Here is a 24000-nt window from a genome sequence, read left to right on the forward strand (position 1 = left end):
GTTTCTATTATGTTACTGTTACAGTTCCATGCTATAGGCTTGGCTAGGCTATACTATACTTTATACGTTTTTGTTTCTCACTAACCCACCATAAAATAGAAATCCGCAAAATAACAGTGCATCTGAGCATTTCTCACTCCAACCAAAGTCACGCACAAGGCCAGTTTCCAAAATTGGGATTATGCCTAGTTCTGGACTGTATTTTTCTTTAAATTGGCAATTTTCCATTTAGAATGCTTTGTAGTCCAAGACTTCGCTGCATCATTGTCTGGGAAACCAGCTCTTAATGTTTTTGCATTACACAGTAACTTAAAATACTGAATAAATGCATTCTTTGGGGTGTTCTGCCATGTGTCTAATGAGATGCACAGTAGTTATCCAGATGCGCCCTCTAATCAGTGAATCCAGCTACTGTAAGGTTGTAAGCTTGTATAATCTACAAAGAAACACATAAAAAAAAACCTGAGAAGTACCCAATGCCAAGCTTTCTTTGTAGCACTCCAACTAATAAGAACTAATCACCTAGCATCAGTACCTGACCTCTGTGATCTTAACTGCAATGTTCCAACATGAAGTGTGAAGGTTTGCCAGAGTAGTAGAGATTGTTACTGCAGCATAGGAAGAAAATCTTCCACATAATAGCCCTGATTTCAAATGAAATGTCGGATAAACATTTGGCAACAAACTTGGAGTACTCAAGTATGTAGGTGTATCTAATGAGATTTCAATTTAGCGTACAAATCCTGTTACAGTCTTGTGAATTTGAAACACTGCATCTTACGACCATCACAATGCAAATCGAGAGAGGGAGAGAGAAGCTATGAGGATCCTAACCTAAACTGACAAATAAACTGACTGATAAAATGATCTTGATGCTTTACAGCTCCGGGGAACTTTGGAGAGAAGCCTTGGCCCTGTCTAAATCATCCATGGGTCGTCCTCTGGAACTCCTCTGGTCTGATGACTTATGACTTGCAACGTCTACTTAAAATGATCATAAGAAATCACTTTAGACAGTAAGCGAACAGTCAGTTCTCATGGTCGTCGTGTTTGATGTAGGGGCGAACTGGGCAAGCGTGAAGACTTGAGCGCCTGTAACAAGGGCCAATCCATAATGCCCAGATGCATTGCATTATGGCAAACTAATCAAATGAGTTTTTGTTGTTAAAAAAAAACGTCTGTAAACAGTGGTGTGCAAAGGTTCAGGCACCCTCGGTCAAAATGTCTGTTACTGTGAATAATTAAGTGAATTATTTTTTTCTTTATTCTTCCTTGCAAAAGGCTTCCAGTTCTGTGAGATTATTGGGTCATCTTGCTGCACTGCTTTATCCACTGGTCTATCCACAGATTTTGATTATGTTTAGGTCAGGGGACTGTAAGGGCCTTGAGCTTGCGCATTTTAACGTGTGTTTATAATTATCCTGCTGTAGAAGCCATCCTCTTTTCAGGATTAGCTGGTATGTAATTGGATAAATTCTTCTATCTGCCAGTGAAATGTGTCTGTGCCACTGGCTACAGCACAAGCCCAAAGCATGAACAGCCCCAGTGCTTAACAGCTAGACATGTGGTTTTTATGAAATTCTGCACTAAAACACACCTTTGCACATGGCAGTGAAAAAGTACCTCAGTCTTATTTAGATGTTCCTTGCAAAGCTGGCACAGAATTTTCTGGCAATGACTTTCTTTTAATGACTCTTTCATGAATGTTATTTGTGCAGTAGTTCTGAAGATTTTTTTTTTTTTTGTCAGACCAGGTTTTTATTTTTTTAAGCCTTTTAGCAATCCTTCTAGCAGTTCTCTCTGAAGCTTGAAGCTTTGAAGCTCTTTTAGCTTGACCTTCGCCAGTTGTGTTAACTGCCATTTCTTTATTACATTACTGACTGAGGAAACTGTTACCTGAAAGGCTTTGCTACCTACTTAGAGCCCTCTCCTGCTTTTTGGGCATCAATTATTGTATTGATTGTTGGGGCAAGGTTTGAGGAGTCACTGTATTTATAAAACTTATATATTAACTTATATATATATATTTATTTATTTGCATCACCTGGCCTATCCTAATAATGACAGAGGACTAAGGATAGAATAAGGGTTTAGGCATGGATTGCCATTTTACATTTTTGTAATTTTCCTTGGTTACAGAAACGTTATGTTTGACCTTAAGATTAGTCGCCTGCAAATCAAATAAAATCGGTGTTGTCACAAAGCAGCTTTACACAATCAGTAAAAAGACAAGAACTCAACAACATAAGACATGAAAATCTAAGACCCCCAGTGAGCAAGCCAAAAGCGACAGGGTCAAGGAAAAACTCCCTCAAAGGTGGAGAAAGAAACCTTTGGAGGAGACAAGACTCACAAGGGGGACGCATCCTCCTCTGGTCTGAATTAAGGATCAATTATTGATAAAAGTCACCATCATCTTAATCTTCATCATCATCACCTTCCCTGTATTAATTTGCAATAATTGCAATATTTGCAATTACCTGTAAATAATCTTGTTATTGCCTTTTTACTTCTTATTTATATTGTGTATATAGTGTAAATTATTTATCTACATTTTTTGTAACAGTGTCTTGCTATCCCTTTCTGCTGTGACACTGAGAATTTCCCCACTGTGGGACTAATAAAGGATTATTTTATCTTAATCTAATCATGGTGTAGTATAACTTAATATAATCTTAGCAGTGATGGTCAGAGCATGAGAGTAGTGATAGTTAATAGTGGTACTATTAGTAGCGGCAGATAGTTAAGAGCCCCCAAATCCTGTAGTCTTTTCTTCGCTTCGTTTCCTCTGAATGTAGCAATGGGATTAACAAACGGCCAATGTGGGCGTTTTCACTAGGAGATCGGGCTGAATCTTGCCTAAAATGTTGTAAAGAATTGTTCATCTTTAACTGGATGGCTTCTGAAGATCAGTTCGCCTTCTGCTTAACTATTTAAAGTAACACATTTTGAACGGGGTGCCCAGGCGTATGCTTCCTGCTATATGTAGGTCTCTCCAACACGAATTAGACACTTGGACTAAACTGGGCATAATCTGGGTCTTGAAAAAAATCAGGTCTCGCGACAATTCTAGTTCTCAAAATGGTAGAAAATACCATTTGCATTCATATTATCATCTAAGCAGGACAGAAAATTCCAGAATGAACCTGTTGCAGTCTTTTTCTCCACAAACCCATCCCCTGCTAAGTGCATTAATGATTAAAAACAATATTTTCATTTTAATTTTAAGAACATGACGCAGCGGTGCTCCTACTTCTTTCCTCCGTGCATTTTCTTTTATTCGTTTATTTATTTATAAGACGAGGCATACAGGCACACACACACACACACACACACACACACACACACACCCCTACTCCTCCCCTGCAGGATGGCTCATACACACACATACACACACACAAACACACTCAACTCGTGAATGCATACATCCCGACACACACACACACACACACACACACACACACGCGCGCGCGCGCGCATATCCTGCAGGATGGCTCGCTCCCCCTTTAAGCCACCCTCTCTCGTGCACCGCTCCCACAACCAGCAGCAGCAGCAGCAGCAGCAGCAGCAAAACTGCTGAAGCTCGATCCGTCGCCACAGCTGCTCTGCATGCCCAACACTCCCTGCCCACTGCAGCCTCACACACCTTCCCTGCATTAATATTCAGCAGAGGGGGGCTCGTCTGGCCGCGCAAAGCGCCTCTCTCTCTCTCTCTCTCTCTCTCTCACACACACACACACACACACACGGAACGTTCTGCCCCAGCTAGGGGCAAAGGAACACACACCTTCGGGGTTTGCTGGCTGGATCAGGCCCTAGAGGCGTTTCATTTAGAACAACGCTGGATTTACGACTCGGGGAGGGGGTCTCCGTGTCTCGTGCATGAGAACGCGCCACAAGGTAAGACGTGTTACACAACACTCGGTCTAACAGCACCGTGCTGTAAACACACGGCATCCCTGTGTTATTCCTGTGACTAAGCAAATACTGCTCGGTCGTCGTGGTTCTGAAATGGCATCTTTTAGGAGTTTTTTTGAGCGTGCAGGTTTTCAGGAGAGCAGTGCAGAGGTTTGCAATTACATAAGCGCAGGACGGCTTCGGGAGTTCTCCTTGATGCAGCACAGGGCTGGGATGTGGTGGTGATGACAGCAGACGGCCTGCATGGAAGGGAATTCCCTACTGTAACTCAATAGAGACGGGAACTGCACGCGTGACTGACACACAGCAGGCGTGAGGCAGTCGTGCGAAAAACACGCCACGCGCATGCGTGCTCATTTTCACAGCAGTCGTGAGCCCGTTATGCGAAAACTCGCTTTGGCGCGTGTGTAGTTGTCACAAGAGCGATCGCGAGCTAGCTCTCAATCTGTATTCAGAGCATCCCGGCAGAAGCAGAGGGGGTGTGCAGAGGATCCATAGTAGAAAAATGGGTAGAAAAATGAATATTTAGAGACTTTTCTTCAGCCTAGAGGGAAAAATTCATAAACTAAGAAAATGATCAGTCAAAGCAAGAGAATTATTCACAGAATTATGGGAACATTTAATATTCTTTTTCTACCTTGATAATTTAGGGGCTCCATAGGATTGCATCACTCCAGCATTAAGGAATGAAGGAAGAAGGAACTCCTCAAATGACTGATTTTAACAGATTATTGTATGATTCAAGAAAATCTGCATCATATTTATGTTATTTTTTATGTTATTATGAGATAAGACGGCAACAAATTCCAGATCCCGAGCAGGCAGATCCCGGACGGATCCAGAAATATTTTAATGGTTTGGGTATTAGCTATGTCGAGCCCAGTTCTGATCCTTTGTTTTTACCCCTGTGTTTTCAGCAAAGCTCCCTCTGACATCATCTAGGTGCCGTTAATGTACATTATTCACATCAGTGACTAACGTTCTCAGAAGGAAACAGAACAGTTCATTGTGAAACTGTTTTACAGTGGAACCTGAGAACTTAACGTACAGTGTGATATCTGTGGTTCTAGTGCTTTGAGTATGAGACTGGGGTTTTTTTATGCTGGTTTTGTCCAAACCGCTGAACCAAGCCCGTTTGCTTACTGTTTGTGAGCATTTGTGAACCAGTTGTCATGAACCAGTCATGTAAAAAAACAAGGCATGTGCATGCTGGGTTGTCATAAACAGGAACAGAGCCTGTTGTGCATGCATGGTTGTTGTACAGCAATCGTATGCCAGTCAGGGAAAAATAACATTATGTTCATGTAAGCGGATTCTAGTGCCACTCACTGTCTAAGACACTCGTTGTGTAATGTGGGATATTACGTAATTCACACCCTCTGCTAAATAATGAAAAGATTTTTGCTTTATTGATCACCCTCCCACCCTCCCACCCTTCTTCATATTGCCTAATGCATCTTAAACTCCTGCCAGTCCAAAGATTATTTTCACACTGATTGCAACCCACATCACGTACTTCCATTAGTAATTATTCTCAGACACGGAGAGCTGGAGAGCAGAGGTGTGATCCAGTGTTGGTGTAAATCTGCTTGGTTGCAGTAAACTGTGACAGCACAGTGTATGTCTCCTGCTTTTGGGTTACACCTGTAGATTTATAAAACTTATTTCTAAGACATAAATTGACTTCAGACTGCCTCTGTCTTAAAGGGACAGCCACTCCTGCTAGATTGGTGTGGTTTTTACTGTAGCCTGTCGCAATACGTGAGCAGCATAGCTTTGTGACAAAGTGGAAAAGAGGAGCCTGAGCGCTGCCTGTTACAGTTTGATTGTAACCTTCTGTTTTAAAACTGTTTACAAGATGTGTTCATCTACTTCTCTGTTCCTTTTGTCATAAAGAAATTCTGAGGAGAGGCTTTGCAGAGCGGGCTTTAAAGCTGCAGATTTAAGGACTTCATACCTGGAAATTTTGCTTTATGTAGCAAATGACATACACACACACACACACACAACAAAGTTTGCTACTTTACTCTACTAACTTAGCTAGCAAGCTAGAGAATGCTATGTATTCTATATATATACTATGTATGTAAAAAATTGCTTAGGTAGCAAGTTAGCTTACTGAGGCTAGCCCTCACTTTCGGCAAAATAATAGCAGAACCCCTTCTGAACAATAAAAACATTATTATTTAAGATAAGATAAGATAAGATAGTCCTTTATTAGTCCCGCAGTGGGGAAATTCACAGTGTAACAGCAGAAAGGGATAGCAGGACACTCAGTTACAAAAATTTGGATAAATAATTTACACTATATACACAATATGAATAAGAATTAAAAAAGCAATAAACAATATTATCTACAGCAAAAGACTCTTAATTGCACATGGGGGTGGGATATTGCACATAGTATTCCCTGAACATGAACATGTGTGTGTAGTTAAGTGTGTGTGTATGTGGTCCGCTGGGAGCAGTGTTGGTTGTGTAGTCTGACGGCAGCAGGAAGGAAAAAAACATTTAAATATTTTTTTTGCTATGTATGCACTGGCATGTTGTCAATATGAAGTAAAAACCTGAAAAGACAAATGGAAATGCAATATATTGTAAATATATACCATATATTGTGCGCACTAGTGTGCAGATCACCCGACCGACCCACCCGACAGCTGGAAAATATATGTCCAAAAGTTTGTGTGTGAACATCCCTTTTAAAAAATGCTTTCAGCTACTTTGAGCCGCACCCTTTGCTGACACAAATACACACAAACATGAACCTGTTGGCACCATAACTAATGACATGCGTGGGCTAGAGGGGTGCAAAGCCTCCCAGCATTGAGCTGTGAATCAGTGGATCTGTGTTCTCTGGAATGATGGTGCTCCATCTAGGGTTGCAAAGGGGTGGAAAAGTTGCGATAAATTTCCTGTAAATTACCGGTATCTGTCCATGGGAACTTTAGTTCGTGAAGTTTGAAAATATATCCAAAATGGAAATTTTGGGAATTTTTTGGAATTGATAGGAAATATTGGATAAATTAAAGGAACTATATCATACGCTATAATCAATGTACTGTTTTTGTCAACAGCAGACATGAAGGCATAACAATACGAATAAATGTACGATGGGAATTAGCAGGTAATTATGGGAATTAACTGGAATTAATGGGAATGAAATGAAAATATTCTAAGCTAAAGGTGAGAAACTTACAGAATCCTAACTAAAATAATTAATATGATACCAAAACAGTTAAATAGCAAAATGTTCCTCCTAAGGCACAGGGCTATTACGACTACACCCCCTGCATGCACTGTTCATTCCTCCATCACATGTACAGCATATGTCCAGATCTCTAGAAACCTGACACTGCTACTGAAAGCACACGTTTGGACCAATGGACTACCTAAAGTCAGGTAATATTTTGACGAGGTTCATATTTTTATTGACAGTAATAACATTGAAACATTTAAGAAATTGTTAAATCAAGGTAATCTCACAGTTGCTATCTGGTAAATCAGGAAAGCTTAATGTTTGAAACCAGTGTAGCAAGGCTAGCAGGCTAGCAAGAGGTTAGTCTACCAAGGCTAGCATAGGCTAGCTACCTATATTTTTTCCCTTGATGTAACCAAGAATTAATACTTATTAATTATTAACATCAAATTAAATAAAGTGTACATGTGATGGAGGAATGAACAGTGCATGAAGGGGGTGTGGTCTCAGTAGCCCTTCAGTGTGTAATGTGCCATGTGTCTGGGATTGAGGAGCAACTTTGCTATTTAACTGTTTTGGTATCATATTAAATATTTTTAGCCAAGATTCAGTCTATGTTTACCAACTATATGTAAGTTTCTCACTTTTAGCTTTGAATATTCCCATTTTATTCCCAATCATTTCCATTCAATTCCCATGGTATATTTCACAACTTTGAAAATTCCCAGAATATTGCAACCCTAGCTCCATCCAATATTTTTGGGACAAGTTGAGGAGTTCCTGACAACACTCTTGTCACCAAATCAATATTTAATATTAAAGCCACATTAAAGCCATATCCAGCTAAAAGTATATAAATAAATGTATATAAATAATGTGTATAAATAATGTGTGTGTGTTGTGGATCATTGTCTAGTTGTATACACTAGCCTCTTTTCAGTTTCAGTTTACAGGAAGTGCTTTTCATCAACACATAGTTGTTGCCAAGAAGTTATATCTTTACCCACTTGTACACAGCATGGGAAATGTCTTTGGCTTATGGAGATATTAATTTGCATACTTCACATCTAATGATTCTTCAATGCAGATCATGTTTGAGCAACAAACACCGCACAGTAGAACAGTGCAGTGTGAGCTAAACCTTTCTGCAGGTATTTGTCTTATGGCAAAATTTTCCTTTGTGCCAGCATACTGGCAATTCTATCTGATATTAGTTTGTCTACATCTTTTAAACATCTATCATCCTTTAAATTTCATCTCTACCTTGTTCACATGTCTATGACAAGTCTGTGCAAGCTTCCACCTTCCCATCACCTCCCTTAAAGCATGTCATCTATCATTTCTGGCTCCACATATCACAGAGTGAACTGGCTTTATACCACAAAGCAGAAGCCACCCGAACTCCAGCACCTCAGAGTTCTCCCCCTCTTACAGTCTTCTCCCAAATCATCATAAGCCAAAGGCATGGTCCGAACTAGCAAATATCATCTTAAATGGTAGTGAGAATGTTTCATGTGATGCTCGCTTTACCATTTAACAACAATATTTAATATGAGCTGAGAGGGAAACTCAGTCCTGTTGCTGACCACACTGATCAGAACCAGTTTAGCTGCTGAATAAAACATGTCTAAATATTCCTGAACTGTATTAATCTGTTTGTACTGCAGATTAGAGCTGAATACAGAACAAATGTCATAAGTTATTATTGTCAAAATAAATATTATTTAGAAAATAATATTTATTGTTTTCCATAATTATTTGATTTACATTTATTATTTTCTAAATAATAAAAGAACAGAACTGAGCAAAAGGCATTAGCTGTTAGCAACATGCCATGCTAAGGCCATGCTAACCTCCTCCCTGCTCTACCAAACCATGTTGTGTACCGAACCATGACTTTTGTGTAGTGCTCCACCCCTATTCTAATATACTTCATATACTGGACATCCATATCCATATATCATATTTCTGTATGGGCTGTAGCATCAACTAGCTTCATGTTGAAATCCTCAGCCATCTGTGTAGAGGAGCACATGTTTATTGTTGTTTATTGTTTGCACAGTCAGAAGAGTCAGAATTTATGTGGAATTGTCATCAGCTGACGGTTCCTAAAGACAGGTCTTGATCTGCCCAACTATTCCTAAGAAGCCAGTAAAAACTTTTGCACATGCCACGTTTTGTTTTATGCATTTTATATTTTTACATTATAACATAAAAATAATATTTGCAGTACCTGCAGTAATTCTGTTTAAGACCACAACATGTATGTGTAATAATATGCCTTTGTAAAATAATACATATGGGATATATTACCTCATAAATATATAATACATATGGGGCTTTTATGTCAGGACCCCAAACAAGCTGTGTGTGTATAAAAGAGTGTTAGAGAGACAGAGAGTGAGAGAGAAACAAAAAGAACCCCCCCTCATCTCATTGTACCATTTTCTGTGCCAGCTCCCCAAGGTGCCCGTTCTGTCAAGCAGAAGAGTGCTGCAGTATCCTCCACTGGTGCACAGTGGGGACTTTCCTGTTAACAGCAATAACAAAACACACTCTTGGGCACACACTGTGTTTATGCACAGATTCTCAGACGCCATTGCTTAATTGACTGTAAGGTCAAGTAACAATTATCCAGCTGGGTTCTGCACTGGCATCTATTCACAAACAGCTGTGAAGCAGTATAACTTTGATAACTTTGTGGTACTGTTGTGTACCTCTGTACGTCTACAAATCATTGCCGATTGTAGAATGTTTTGGCTGTAACACAGTGCCCAAAGTTTAAAGAACTAAAGTTGCAACCTACACTCTTAAACACATGGGTGCTATAAAGGGTTCTTCAAGTAATGCCATAGAATAACCACTTTTGGTTCCTTGAAGAACCATCTTAGTAGAAAAGATATGTGAGTATTTTATGTGTATATATCAGAATATGGCTCGGCTTGGCTGACACTAGCAAGACGTTGTGGCATGGCTGTATTAGGTGACGGAAGATGTTCAATATAGAGGTTAACTGGTCCACAGTGGTGTATCGATTGCTCTGTACCACTTGCTGAAGTCGTTGTTCCTTTTGATGACTCGTGGGGAATCACTGTTATGCTTTTGCAAGGCACTCATTGTGTGAGAAGTCCATTCTTGGTACACCTTTGCTACAGCGGCTCCCACAAAGTTAGTTGCTTCCAGAATGCTACCACCTTTCTCGCACTTCCCACAGTCATTTCAGAATATTATGACCTCACCCCTGGTTTGGAATGAACTTGGGATGTCACGGATATCACATAACAGGGTTTGCTGCATGTATAAATAAGTGAGCGCACCAGTCAGTTGTAGCAGAGTGCAAATCGAGCGTCATAGGCAAAGGACGCAATTTGACTGATGTCCAAAGGCGCATGATAATAGGGTACCAGGTGAAGGGTGTTAGCATCTCAAAAACCGCTAACTTTGTTTAAGTGCCACCGAAGACCATGTCCATCATCTAATAATGTCCATGCCATGACGTCTCGTCATTTGAGCCAAGGGTAGTTCAATATAGCATTTAACAGTAATAAAATCTAGTTATTTAGACAAAGCCTGATCTTACTAAGATCTGTGTACAAAGATACTTAAATATAAAGCAGAGCAAAGTCTTCACATTTATTGCAAGCAATTTAACTTTTGATTTGAACTCCCTCAGCTGTTACTGTAGTTAAGCTATCCAGATAATCAGCTATGGATTCTTTCTAGTCTAGTCTTTCTAGTCTGGCTGAATCTGGATCAGCTAATGCTGTACTGCATGCAGTCAGGTTCATAAATATTTCGAGCATCTACCACAGCGTACTGGAGTTGAAATTACAGTCATTGCCAAAAATATCAGTACCCCTGCACTTTTTTCAGAACATGCACTGCTTTTCTAACCAAGCATATATCACTCAAGGTTAACTGTCCCTACAACAAGCAGGAACAGTAGACAGCTGCAATAAAGACCCGTCAGAACATCACCACCAGGAAAAACAACATCTGGTTATGTCTACAGGTTCCAAACTTCAGGCAGCCATTAATTGCAAACAATGTCTTTACAAAGACATGACTTTAGATGAAACGTCCTCTTTAATGACAGCTAAACAGATCAAATGGTTTACAAAACAAGAAAGTTTTTTAAAATTCTTGTTGTTGTAGTCGTTTATATTCAAGTCGTTTATATCTGTTGCTGTCAGATGTGTAGGGAATTGTACTCGGGAAGTATTCTTACGTTAGTAATTACTGGAGAAGAAGTTAAAGTAGGAACTTTCCGCTGTTATATAACCCAAACAAGAACAATTTATATAGCTTAGCACAACTAATATAATATAACTTTCTCCAAATTCAACACAGCATGCCACTTGTAATGACTACTGCAGTCTCAGAATTATTCAACCCCCTGGCAACATATTTGTAAATCAGGTGACAAATCAAAGGCATCAATGGTTGCATCAGGTATGCTTGAAATAAAACACATCATATTCCTGGACTGGTTAGGGGTTTGCTGACTGTGACGTTTGAGTCCATGTTAGAAATATAGTCAAGTCAAGAGAGCATATTAGCAAACTGGAGGCCATTGCCAATGAGGAATGGGTTAAGATTCCTCAAAAAGGCAGACAGAAACTGGTGTGCTCTACTAAGTACTAAAGACGTCTATCATGAAGGGGTTGAATAATTCAAATGCAGTGTTATTAAAAGTTATAAAATTGTAAATTTTTCTGCTGAATTTGTAGAAAACACTTTTTATATTAGTTGTGTTGAGCTGTTTAAATTCTACTTAAAGAGACAACTGGGCAAAGAGTGCAATTGTGAAGCCCAGCTGAGAGCCAGAAAGCTTTATCCTTGGGTTTCATGCTGATTTGGGTGGGCTGTAACAATGGGGGCCATTTGGGAAGCCCAATAACAACAGGTAAGTCCATGCCCACCTGGAACCCACCAAGCCTACGTTCCACCCATGTGAGCCCCTTGTGAGCATATTGGGAGGTAATATACATGTATGTCACAACTTTCAAATATGGACCTCATTTCTCAAGTTTTGAATATCTATATTTAATGTAGAACAGCTAAAATGTTTCAGACCCCACAGGAAGGTTAGCACAAATTAACATTTTAGTACTGGTGGGTACTGGTGGGTTTATGGCCTTATAGCAGGGTGTATATAGCAAGGGATCAGAGATAGTTACTCAATATGGTGTCTCCAGGCACTTCAGTGTCCTTCAGTGACTCACCTACAGGTTATAAATGAGGTTTAGTTTAGGATTAGCGTTTGTGGAGCCTGAGTAATGCTTTGAAACACTGACCCTCTGGAAGATTTAATAACCCATGTTTTGTGCCTTTTGGCGTAGGGTACTGCATTGTTAGGAAGTGTCCTGGAACTTTCCTGGAACAAGGTTTCTAGGAGTTAGGAGTTATAAGCAAAACAAACCTACAGCTTCAAGTCCATCACCATACTTTACTAAAGGGATTGGGTAATAAAATGAATGAAAGACTGAATGACTGTACCTCTGTTTACCCCAGCTGACCATAGAAATTAAATCTGGATTAATCAAAGGTGGATTAATGAGTTTCCTATGGCATGTCTTCCTACTGGGAAGATTTTAATAATCCACATTCATTATGAAATAATGCAAAGCAAAATAAATTAGTTAGATTAGCAAAAGCAATATTTTACACTTTGGTTAAAATCTCAGAAAAACGAAGTCAGCTTCTATTCCACTTATTCCACTATTGGTATCTCCTGTGAGCACTTCGCAATACTCTTTTATTTCTGAAATACAGTAGGCATTGTAAATGTGTTGTTCTGCATGCTAAAAATGCCTTGTTGGGCAGTTTTTCTCCCAAGAGTGAGGTTAGTTGCTTATGCTTAGCTGCAGTTCGTAGCAGGCTGAATAGCCTGACTTTAGAGGGCACTGCTGAAGACTAATGACTGATGAAGACTGCTTGTTCAGGGATTCCTTCATTCCTCTTTTTAGCCAAAACCTTTTGGGTGCTCTTGCTGTGCATGTAGATGGGGCAAAAGTACTGATGCCTCTTTCTCCCTCTTTCTCTCTCTGCCCTCTTCCTCTGCCATTTCTGTCTTGTTTCCTTTCTCTTTACCTCCTTTCTCAGGTTCTGGGAGCTGTTATTCAGGGATAACAGCTCATGAATTCGGATTACGGCACAATTCAGAAGCCTTTCCAGATTTTTCTCTGTCCATTCAGATAGTGCTCTGTCTGAAGCCTGTCAGGCCACATTTATGGAACCACAGAAAGGATCAGTGGTTCCTCACTGACAACAAATAACAGAGAGGCAGTTGTGTTGCTGATGATCTGAAAGCTGCCGTCTCAGCTTGTCTAAGAACACACACATCAACTTGACAAAAGGGGTTAAGTATTGCCATATAGTGTAACCTCTTCAAAACAACCTTCTGTGTTTATCACCCCTTTCCCATTTTCCCTGTCCTATGAATCTTTTCAATTATCTAAATCTCCTGGCCGAGATCTTTGCCATCTGACATCATCTTAAAAAACCTTCTCCTGAAGTTTGCTGTAATGGAAGTCTAGGCACTGGGAATTCCCTCCTTTCACACTTTTTCTGCCCATAACTCTCTTTTTAAGCCCCCCAATCTCCTTGGCACGTTCCCCCACCAGCAGCCACCATTCGCCCCTCTCTCGCTACAGCGGTCCTCCCGTCCAGGCCCCGCTCCCAACAGGCGCCAGGCATGGCGCCCCAGGGGCGGGAGCACCTGGCCGCTCGGGAGCATCAGCAGGCCGGGCGCAGACGCAGCCCTAACCTGCGCCACACGCTGAGCCCGGAGAACCTGCGGAGCCTGTCAGAACGAAGCGGGTCGGACCCGACTGGGGCAGGCTCTGCACCGGGCCTCCCCAGGGCCACCAGTGATACGGACCTGGTCAGTTCCCAAGGTCGCTCTTCCCTTACAGCCTCTACGCTGGAGTTCACCCTCAACCGTGGGCAAAACCTGGTCATCTCCTGGGACATTAAAGAGGAAGTAGATGCCACTGACTGGATTGGACTCTACCACATAGGTGAGAGCTTGATTTTTTCCATATTCTGCTTTGTCTGAAAAGCTGATATTTTCAGGAAACGGCTGAAATATGGGTTATAAGCTGATGTTAACCACATGATGAAAATGCCACAGTTCCCCTTAACTGGCAATTCTTAATAACAGTCTGCAATGTAAACGCTTGGCTGTCCTCTACCAGCCTTACCCTGTCTTGATTCTCTGGCATCAAGTACTTTCAATTTCAGCTCTTAAGAGGTTTGCTGAGTGTTAGCTCAAGGTTTGAAAAGTCTTGGAAATTTGATTCAGCTGACAGGTCCTAATTACAATCTTTGACATGACATGCAAAGACAGTGACATGGCATGCAGAGACTGTGTCAAATAAATTGCATTTCTTTGGGTGTTTTGCACCCAACCTTTGCACATTCCACATTGATACGTTTAATATTTTAATGTTATGATTAGGATTTGATTAAAATATTGCTTTCATTTGACTGTCAACAGAAGCTTACCACTACAGAGTTTACTATGTCTCACTTGCAATATCCTTCAGGATCAATAAAGTGTTCTCTTATTGCAGTGTAATTTGGCCAAAGGTGCCGAAATTTTTGCATGCAGTTGCATTCAGTAATGGCTTTTATAAGAGTCTGAGTCAGAACCTTATCAGAGGGTAAGCTGGGAAGCTGATGAGGTTTTTCTTTCTAGTTTAATGTCCAGTTAAGCCTTATATCACACAGGGCTAACAAGCTAAGAACATAAAGGCTAGCACATTCTTCCTCAGAGACATGTAAAGTGAAACAACATCTTTTATGTCAGCTAACAGACACCTGTGTTGGCTGCCATTATGCTGCTATCCTGTGATGGGAAGATGGCAGAGGTGTCAAGTAATGATGCACAAATGCTTTATTTAATAATTTTAACTTAATTTTTGGTTATCTATAATTTACTGGAGTAATTATTTTTCAGCCAACCTTTTATTTCTACTCCTTACATTTTCACACAATTATCTGTACTTTCTACTCCTTACATTTTATAAATAGCCTTGTTACTACTATTTCATTTCTTTTTGTTTTCATTGCTAGTCATTGTTAAAAAAAAACCTATCCAGATAAATCACGCCATCCGGAAAGAGTGAATTTGATTGTGGTTGGATGAGAAGTAGAAACATATACTATTCTATTGGTTTATAGCAATCCATCGCACCTGCACATGTGACATCACACTCCAGCAAGGACATAGCAGACGTATGTAGCCTAGTATGAAGATGTCCGTGGCAGAGACTCAAGAGAGCGCGAGTGAAATGTCCCAACTAAGCCCAACATTAAATTCCATTAAAGCGTATTGATCACATGCCTCTGAAGATTGACTTTTTGCACCATTACAATACTTATATGCAACTACTCATCATATTTTCTGCCCCATGAAACATGTTAATGCTCAGTAGTGCACATAGATGCTCCTTTAGTATATCTAATATGACAAAAATGCATTAATTTTCAATGGACATATATGCAGCTGAAACAGGTAGTCTAGTGCATCCCACATTTTTCAACATTAACATTTTAATATAACATTATTGTCATTATGGCTTTTATAAAAATATATTTTTTTTGAGGAGGTGGGGAAGTGCACTATAGGCCCCTGTTTCAAAAGTTTTTGGCATTTGTTTTCCTTACATAACTATTACTATACAATTAAGCTTGGACTTTTGACCATTGAGAGATGTGGCCTCACCAGAGGTCTTGCAAAGAACTTGCAAGCTTCTGAGGACAGCTCTTAGACCAGTATTCTCAAACTGGTTTTCGGGGCCCAATAGACAGTCTAGATTTTGGCTCGAAAGCAACTCGCATTATATACAAGGACTGAGCAAAAAATTGGCCCATCAGTGGATCCCATTGAATCACTTGGAAACACTGAGTGTTAGTTTGGTGTGCTCTCACCATGTTTGTGTGGGTTTCCTCTCACTTCCCAAAAACACACATGGTAGGTGCACTGCCCATGCTAAATTGCAGAGTGTGGTACCCTGCGATGGACTGGCACACTGTCCATAGGGTATTCCTTTCTTCTTCCAGCAATTCTGGCTAAACACCGGACCCACCTTGTCCCTGACCAGGAAGAAGCAGTTAAGAAGATAAATGAATAAACATCACTGCATATTTTATCAACTTTTAGTTCTGAACACTTTCAGTACAAGTAGCCATTTTTGAGATAACCTTGGTCACATTACTTCTCCTGTGGTTCCAGCTGCCACAATATAGATTAGGTCTATGATCCTGGAGCCTCAAGAGTCAATGATGAAACTCTAGCTTTTCAGTTGTACTCAAGGGAAGCCTGGATGTCCCTGAGTTGACAGTACTACCACTTGATGCCATTCATGCATCTTGTTTTGCTGGAGGACTAATTTTACACATCTAAAAAGGATAGATTCAAGTCACATTTGTTGTCAAAGTTTCCATGTTGCTAGTAGCATAAATGTTAAATATAAGCCATTAAGCTTTAAGAGCTTGACTAAGAATGAAATGATAGTGGATTGTAGAAACTTTTGAGATTTAGCTGTACTTTTGCACTGAGCTTTGTTTGCAGTCTCTACACATTATTTCTTTGGCAACTGTCTTACAGCAATTTTTAGCAAATAAAACTGTAATAAAGAATGGAACTCTAAATATGCAAAATCTGTAAAATAAAATCTATAAAATGCAAATCTGACCCTTTGAGGCCACTTAGCTTAACTACAAGGCTAAAGTTGAATAAGAAGCTAATTTCTTCTTTGAAGCCATTTCACCAGAAAACTATTATTGCATACATAAAATCAATAGGTAAACAGTATGCCTTTAAACTAATAGCATAAAATAATAAAAAATAATACGTTTATGAAAAAACAAAAACAAAATATTAAAGTCTTCAGTCATAAATTATAATTAATTTCTTCCAGTGCTGTGAACTATTTGTAAGTAAAACACTATCAGAAAGGATACAGATTGTCATTTCTAACTACAAAACTTCAAATGTTGGCTGAGACAGATACAATATTGCATATGCTTTTTTGCTAACTGAAATATAAACATAAGCATAGTTGTTAAAGTGGCTGTAATGTAATAGGCTTTAGTTTTGCGTTTAGTTCTAACTAGGCTAACTAGGCTAGTGTTTGCTAATGGGCTAACTAGGCTAACTAAAATGGCTTGGCCCACATCATGGAAAACATATTTTTCCTGGCATTATTGAGCTAAAAGAGTTTAATGGAGCATTTTGGCATTGCTAAACTTCAAAACTTTTGCAATTTATTACCATTTTTGCTTTTACTGGAATCCATTTACATATCTGCCTGTTCAGTCTTATTTTCCATTATGTTCTTATTTTCCATTAACTATTGGTGGTTGCCAGCTTTGTGTTAGAATGTCCGGTGCAACAGTGGATCCACTGATATAGATAAACCACAGCGATAATAAACATACAAAATGAGTAGTATAATATGCTCAGTTAGAGGGTGTAACAATTTGAAGAAGAGGAGAATTTCCCTCGAACAATATTGCTAAACTTAATATATCCACCCAAACGTTCATATGTCTGCCTATCCTACCATTTCATCTTTACCCCCAAAAAATGGAAAATGGTGAGGCTCTTAGCTTGCAAGGTTAGCCCAAACGCTGTCTTACCTGTCTTACTACTAAGCACTCAATGTGTCCACTTCACCGGAGCTTCATAAAATAAGAGCAGACGTATGGACGTTCAGGTGGATGTTTTAAATCTAGCGCCTTTAGCCATAGATACAGGTCCCCTTCTTCTTTAACAAATGGTGCTCCACAGTCTTTTCAGTCTTTTCTGTTGTGTTGGAAAGCAGATAATGCTCTAAATTGCTCTAAATAAATGAAATAGCCTGCTGAAATGTTGGGTTAGCACAGCTAGATACTTTATGATCAGTGTCCACAGCAGTAGCCCTTTTTAGACTGCATTAACTTTGAATACAGCACGGCCATAAACCATTTGATGCAGTATGGCTGGAAATTCTAAGACAAAGTCTGAATATGGGGCCGTGTTAATATGAAGTATGACTATTCATACATGGCTGTACATATAACCTTACAGATGTCAAAGACAAGAATCATAAGATAAGATAATCCTTTGTTAGTCCCGCAGTAGGGAAATTCTCAATCATATGCAACACTAGCGCATGAAATAGCTTGCTAATTGTGTTAGTGTGAAGAAAATGAGCTGTGAAAATTAGTAACTAATATTCCAAACATTTTGCTTATAGTTTTTGTTATTGTTTATTATTTAATAATGTAATTTATTCACAAATTTAAGCCTTAATGAAGGCCTCAACACAGGGCTAGCCCCGGCCTCCTAGAATGCCTTAACATCGCCTTGTGTATGTAGTGCAGATTTAGGGCATTCACCTTTCTTGCCCTTAAAGACCAGGATCCCAATCTCTAACAACGTGCAAAAATATGAGAGCAGGCAAAACGATCTGGGCACCTTGCCTCAGCCTATCGACCAGGAGGCCTCCGTACTTCATTACCTTCACAAGGGTTCCATCCCTGGGGTGCTCTGCGTTTCAACAGCTAAGCAGACATTCAATGATGGTATAAACGTAATCCATATCTCAGCTCCTTATTAAGAGGGGGTTTGTGCAAGGTGGCGTGATTTGCGAAGCCACACTTGCATTCTTTTGCAAGAGTATAATTTGTTGTACACCTTGGGTCCTGTGTACTAGGGTCCCCAGTCTTTTGAGGAAAATATTTTCCAGGACTTTCCAGAACATTTTCTATGACTTGATACAGACATACATTCGATGACTGTCTTAAAAGCTTCTCAGTATGAATTGGTTTAACACACATGGTTGCTAGATCTGTACTTAATATAGCTAACTGATGCTAGCTGGCAGAAAAAAGAAGTGTGTTGTAAAAGACGTGTAACCCGGCAGAAAAATCCAGCTCAAGACCAGCTTTTGCTGGTGGCTGATTTTAAATAGTCTATGCTGGTCATTGATGGTCAGAGTTGAAAAGCTGATCATCTGTGCTGGAAGGCAAGCTGGTTAAGCTGATTGAGCTCTTAGTTCTTCACCAGCGTAGCAAGTGTTATCATTTGATGAGTTTGATGGACTAGCTGGTTTATCAGGATGACCAACTTGACCAAGTTGTTTGTCTATCTGGTCACACTGGTGGACCAAGTCATGCAGGTCAACCAGCTTCGTTATGCTGGTCAACCACCTTGGTAATGCTGGTCAATCAGCTTTACCATGCTTGTCATGCTGGTTAACCAGCTTAGTCATGGTGGTTATACTAACTTGGTCATGCCGTGATGCTGGTCAACCACCTTGATCAACCAAACTCAAAGTAAAAAATAAATGAATGTGTAAATTTATGAATCCAGGGGTCTGGAGTTGTGGGTTCAAGCCTCCTTTCGGTCACTATCTGTAAAAGTGTTTGGTTTCTGCCATGGTTGTGTGTGGTACGCTGTGATGCTTCATAGTGACATCTTGTGCATTGTTTTACGCAAATATGTGTTAAGACTCAAGCTGTTAAAACTGGCATAGAAACCTCCAGCTGCCAGTTATAGCCTGGCATAGGGTCCTCCTCATCGCAATACTAGCGTCCTGCTTCTTAAAATGGCTTTTGCTACAAGCAGAGCCAGACATCATGACTAAGGAAATCTGTTCCAGACCCAGAATTTTATTGCTTAGAGAGCGGAAATGTTTTTTATAATTTGCTTTAAATTATGTTTTGATGTGACGTTAGGGTACCAGGAGTCCTCTCATGGAACAGAACACAGAACAGTATAATGTTTTACACAATAGTATACAGTTTAGCTGAAAATCTTGGAATCTCTTTTGTAAAATAAATAAGCATTAAATTCCACCTGTATGCAGCTGCATACTCTTCCTCTCTGTCAGTTAGTCTTGTAAGACTGGCAAGTGCTTTTGACTGCACTCTGTTGTCATTTCTGGATCACACTGGCGCCAAATGTTAGTAGACAGCCAAGTTTTGTCTTACTGGCTGCCAGAGCTTGCTCAGAAAAGTGCACTATGTGCCCTAACAAGGATCCCTGGGCCTTTGAAAAAAAAAAACACAGCCCCCCTCTTACTTCACAACTGTTTGTACTTTGACCTAGGGTTGTTACAATTCTATAGTTTCTATAGATACTGAAAGTATCAAAGCAAACAATACTATGGCAAACAAGTCCAAACACCCCCCCCCCTGCTACAAAAAAAAAACTGCTTTAGCTGGTAACTGGTTTTAAATGGTCTAAGATGGTCTTTGATGGTCAAGGTGGTTGAAAAGCTGGACATCCAGGCAAAAACATGCTCTATTCTGGTGAACTAGCTGGTTAACCAGTTATTGACCAACGCAGTATATGTTACATTTGCACATTCTTCTGGAAGTGCACTTTTGCAGCTTATTTAACCAAAAATAATTGAAAGAACTGTAATTTCTCGTATTGACAGTCAATAGCACAATCGTGTTGCTTCCCTCATAGTTTAAGAATTTGTAATAATTGGTTCAGTAAGTTTCACATTAATACAGTTTTACCATTCAAATATAACATAAAAATGAAGAAATCTCTTCGTTATAAAATTCATAAATCATAACAAAAGTTTAGTTTCTTTTGTTCTTCTTCTAGTATCTTTTTTCTTTTTTTCACTTTATATACTATTTTTCAATGGCAAATTGGACTGGAATTGGCTCAGGTTTTACCTGGGTTTCCTGTATGAATATTTAGTACATCATAACTTGTATGATGGGTTTGTGTATGAATTATTATATTCATACACAATTATAAAATAAATATGCTGTTGTTCAAATTGCATGCTATTTTAATTTATTATTTTACTACAAAAATATATTTTTTTGTTATTTATTAGAATTATAAATAACAGTATATTATAATTTATTATAATAATAATTAATACTAATAATAATTAATTATTAATAATAATTAAAAAATTTAAGAAGAACAAAAAATGACAAATCAGTTACATAAATAACTAATTATCTATGTACATCTTTGTGTCATGCTCTGTTATCTGCCTTGATATTCATTTACCAGTATTAAAAAATAGGCTTTCTGGATATGAATGTATTATAACCCCATTCATGATGTTCGACAGATTAATCTCCTGGTTTGTTCTGTTTTGTTTTTTTTTCAGATTCAAAATTCAGATTCAATTTTCTTCAAATTATTTTGAAAAACTGTGGAGGCGTACTGGATGAGCACATAGGAATGAATTTATTCATTTATCAGCAAACATTTCATTAAAACATCTGGATACTGCACTGTTCTACAGTACATAAATAATAAAATGACTACTAAATAAGTAATGCATTTAAATTATGTATCACAAGTAATCAATTAATAATAAATAAATAAAGTTTACAAATGCAGAGGGGCTTGCGCTACGTGTGCTTGCTCTCTGCTAAGTTAGTTTCTAAATTAGGGATACGGTAAGTGTTTAGCCTGTTACATTTTGTTAGCTTGTATGTGGTTTATGTTTTCCATACACTTGAGCCATTTTGGTTAGTTGTGTCATCAAAAGAGCCCTAACAAAATACATACACAGTGCTTATGTTTGCAGAATTATTAAAATTTAGCTTAACATATTGTGCAGAAGCTAAAAGCTAAGACATTCCCTCCCTTTTTTTCAGATGAAACCTGTCCATCAAACATGTGGGACTGCAAAAATCGTGGAGTGAATGGAACACAATGTGGTCAGATTGTGTGGAGGCTGGAGCCCGGGCCATATTTTCTGGAAGGTCAGTCTCACAGCTTTAGCATCACAGCTGTCTTATTACAGCGGTCATTAGATTAGAATATGATACTCACACTATGAGAGCTTGGTAATTATGGATGAAACAATTAGAAGATACAGTGGCATACAAAAGTATTAATCAGTATGCCTGATCAAAACTTCTGTTACTCTGAATAGCTTAGTGAGTAAAAGATGACCTGATTTACATAAAGTTAAAGATTATACAGTTCTTTAATATTTTGTGCAAGGATATTTTATTATTTCCATGTTTTATAGTTACTAATTAACAGAAAGGAAAAAGTGCCTGAAGCTAAAGTGTTGACAGTCTAAATTGTACCTAGTAAAGCTCATCCGTGATTTTTGTAGCCAGCTACAAAAGAGTCTTTTACTAGGCACAAGGCATGAAGCCTCTAGTTCTGAGCGATTTTTGGGCCGTCTTGCTCTTTTGTAGTGTATTCACGATGCATTTTCGATGATGTTTAGGTTGGAGGACTGTTAAGGTCTTTGTGGAGAATCCACCCCTGTACATTAACAGTTAACAATGTTTTTGTGAAATTCTGCATCCTTTTGTCCAAACAAACCTTTGTATTAGAGACCTTAATTTTTAATCATATAATATATGTATATAATTATAATTAATAATTACTTATGGTCTAAGACTTTGGTGCTCCTTTTTTTTTACTCTAAAATAGTACAGAACATAACAACATAATACACTATTGCTAAAAATGTTGAAAAGAAATGACCTCAAAAAAATGTTTCAACTTGATGCTTTTTGGAGATCGGTTCATCTTCTACCAACTTTATCATTCACACTAACACTTCACACTTTGATTTGGATTGGCCAAACGTTTGCATGCCACTGCATGCCTTTAGTGCCTTAATGAGTCTTTAAAGAAATCTTCAATGATTGGACACATGTAGGCTACTAATAAAGCTCTATCTAGCTTGCAAACACATTGCAGTCATTTAAAGGACACATAACTATTGCAGCATTCTACTGTTTCTGTTTCTCTTCTAGCGGAGACCCGGGTCTGCTTCAAATACTACCATGGAGTGAGTGGAGCCTTGAGGGCAACGACACCGTGTATCACAGTCAAGAATCTGCGAGTTTCGGTCAGTAAGTGTGTGTTTATGTAATATGTGTGTCGACCCCTTGAAATTTTATTAAGCTGAATTTAAGAAACATATTTTTATTCATTTTGGATCAATGATTAATTTTATTTTTTTCTAGAGGCTGAGTTAGCAAATACACAAATAGTTATATTTGTATATAGAAGCTAACAGTGAATGCTAATGGCATTAGAACATTAAAGGCGCGGTATATGATTTCAATCCAAGACACTTATTTCCTTTTTGGTTCGCTAGCTCTCTGATCTGTTTGCGTTATGAAAAAAAGAAACAATACTATTTCAGGCAATTAGCAACAGGGGCTGTTCATGCTCAGGATGGGGGGAAAGGATAGGAAAGGACAAAGAGGCGTTTGGATGATGAGCCCTCCAAATGTTAAAAGGGATGAAAATGGATGAGGATGTAGCCTAGTGATGACATCCTCTCAATATCCAATTACCGCAGTAATCTAGATGAAGATGAAGGGCCAGGTAGAGTTAGCCTAGCACCTGCTCCCTTCATCTGCTTCCCTTCACCGCATGGCTCTTTCCGGCTATTGCTTCTCTGCACTTCCATATTCTTCTGAATGGCTGTTGCATTTAGTGGCAAACGCCTTCGCTAGTCAAAACAGACTACAATTATTTTTTTAGGTTATGCTGGTTTCAGGTACCGATCTCTCATTATTCGATTATGGCAAATAAAATATCAGTTTTAATTCTAGGCCACCTTTGAAGACATTCTAACGATTTACTTGAAATGTGTTTTTGGATATTTGCCCAACCCCATGTATATTGTATGTATATTTCTGGTACTTCTGGTAATGGTTTTGAGTAAATGTTCTGGAGCCTTTAGTCACCTGTAGTGGATTACTCATAAAAAGCAAGATATGTTAAATATGAAGTATTTCATTTATTTTAATTTAAGGTAAAGCATAGATATAGTAAACTAGAGCGGGCCAGAATGCTCTTTTTTAAGTGTTGTGCTGGATCAATTTCCGACTCCAGTGCCTCATCTGTCTCACCACATTTTAAT

At 38.9% G+C, this 24000-nt stretch overlaps 1 protein-coding gene across 3 annotated transcripts in view; it reads left to right on the plus strand.

Annotated features, from left to right (window-relative positions):
• Positions 1-3436: 3436 nt before the first annotated feature.
• Positions 3437-24000, plus strand: part of hecw2a (HECT, C2 and WW domain containing E3 ubiquitin protein ligase 2a) — a 47434-nt gene continuing 26870 nt past the window's right edge. The window contains exons 1-4 of one of the 3 annotated variants that reach the window (XR_011980055.1): positions 3437-3900; positions 13223-14139; positions 21755-21862; positions 22880-22974. Coding sequence is in view for 2 of the 3 variants with exons in the window: in XM_072686495.1 (XP_072542596.1) it covers positions 13815-14139; positions 21755-21862; positions 22880-22974 (528 nt within the window). In the remaining variant the exon portion in view is untranslated. The remainder of the gene's footprint in view (positions 3901-13222; positions 14140-21754; positions 21863-22879; positions 22975-24000) is intronic. The other 2 variants (XM_072686495.1, XM_072686494.1) reach the window with 2 other exon arrangements.

Source organism: Salminus brasiliensis, chromosome 8 (assembly GCF_030463535.1).
Source record: "Salminus brasiliensis chromosome 8, fSalBra1.hap2, whole genome shotgun sequence".
Classification (NCBI taxonomy): domain Eukaryota; kingdom Metazoa; phylum Chordata; class Actinopteri; order Characiformes; family Bryconidae; genus Salminus; species Salminus brasiliensis.